Source organism: Cricetulus griseus, chromosome 6, assembly GCF_003668045.3.
Source record: "Cricetulus griseus strain 17A/GY chromosome 6, alternate assembly CriGri-PICRH-1.0, whole genome shotgun sequence".
Lineage (NCBI taxonomy): Eukaryota > Metazoa > Chordata > Mammalia > Rodentia > Cricetidae > Cricetulus > Cricetulus griseus.
In genome coordinates, this window is record NC_048599.1 from 89,409,249 (window position 1) to 89,410,840 (window position 1,592).

Sequence of the window (1,592 nt, forward strand, 5' to 3'; positions counted from 1 at the left end):
TGTGTGTGTGTGTGTGTGTGTGTTAGTGTGTGTGTATTTCTACATATTAATACATAGCTTAGACTAAAGTAATCTTTGGAGTCTTATAGAAAAAAATAAGGTGAATAAAAAATGCAAACCATTATAGACACACTTACTGATGTCTGATGAAGTTTTATTTTGAGGTTTAAGTGAATGAGGAAAGAAATAACTAAAATTTGACATTAATTACTTTTGTAATTTTAAGTACATTGACCCTCAGTAAAACACTTAAATACAACATATTACCTAATAGAGCTAATAATTTTAACAACCTGTTAATATTTTCATTTCTGTCAAATAGAAGATGAACACAATATAAATGGCTTCTGGGAATCTCACTCATGTCTCTGAGTTCATACTCATGGGGTTATCCCAACGTCCAGAACTGCAGGTACCACTTTTCTTTATCTTCCTGGTTATCTACATGCTGACAGCAGCAGGAAACCTGGGCATCATCACCCTTACCATCGTGAACTCACGACTTCAAACTCCCATGTACTTCTTTCTCAGACACCTGGCTGTCATCAACCTTGGGGACGCTACTGTCATTGCACCAAAAATGTTGGTCAACTTCTTAGTCAGTAAGAAAACCACCATATACTATGAATGTGCCATCCAGTTGGGAGGATTCTTGGTTTTCATGGTTGCAGACATTTTCATGCTGGCTGTGATGGCCTATGACCGCTATGTGGCCATCTGCAATCCCCTGCTCTACATGGTGGTGGTTTCTCGACAAGTCTGTCTTCTACTGGTGTCTCTCACATATGTACTTGGGTTTTTCACAGCCACTGTTGTGACACCTTGTGTGTTCTCTGTGTCTTATTGCTCTTCCAATATAATCAACCACTTTTACTGTGATAATGTCCCTCTGTTAGCCCTGTCCTGTTCTGATACCTACATTCCAGAAACTGTAGTATTTTTATTCTCAGGAACAAACTTGCTTTTCTCTATGACTGTTGTCCTTATATCCTATTTCAACATCATCCTTGCAATTTTGAGGATTCGTTCATCTGAAGGAAGGAAGAAAGCCTTCTCCACATGTGCTTCCCACATGATGGCCGTCACTGTGTTTTATGGCACACTTCTCTTTATGTATCTACAACCTCGGACCAACCACTCCTTAGACACTGACAAGATGGCTTCTGTGTTCTACACCCTAGTAATACCAATGCTGAACCCTGTCATCTACAGTTTTAGGAACAAGGATGTAAAGTGTGCGTTGAAAGAATTCTCCAAAAACCCATGCCAATGGTTCAATATAACTTAACTATGTAACAACAAATATGAATAAAATATTATATAGGGTTACTTTTGTGGTGATACCATCACATGAAATATCACTTCAAATTAAGTTTGCAGTACTATTCAGAGTATAATATTGACAAAATTCATTTTGTTATTATTTAAAACTATCACATATGAAGTTACTTAAAACTAAAAACACTATAAAAATTGATAGATGTTGTACACTAAATGTATTGGTACAAAGATAAATTGGAATTACATGAGAAGTATTGTCAGTATCTAGGAATAAACTGTGTATCCAGCATCATCAGGAATCAACAGAATTC

At 36.6% G+C, this 1,592-nt stretch overlaps 1 protein-coding gene across 1 annotated transcript; it reads left to right on the forward strand.

Moving 5' to 3' along the window:
• The first annotated feature begins 340 nt into the window (after positions 1-340).
• Positions 341-1,288, forward strand: LOC100752829 (olfactory receptor 8J3). Its single transcript, XM_027420939.1, has one exon. It carries the CDS (start codon positions 341-343, stop codon positions 1,286-1,288), a length of 948 nt encoding a protein of 315 aa, XP_027276740.1.
• The last annotated feature ends 304 nt before the right edge of the window (positions 1,289-1,592 follow it).

What these genes read in the sequence shown, in the direction of transcription:
- LOC100752829 (XM_027420939.1), top strand. Translation starts at nt 341, where the DNA reads ATGGCTTCTGGGAATCTCACTCATGTCTCTGAGTTCATACTCATGGGG.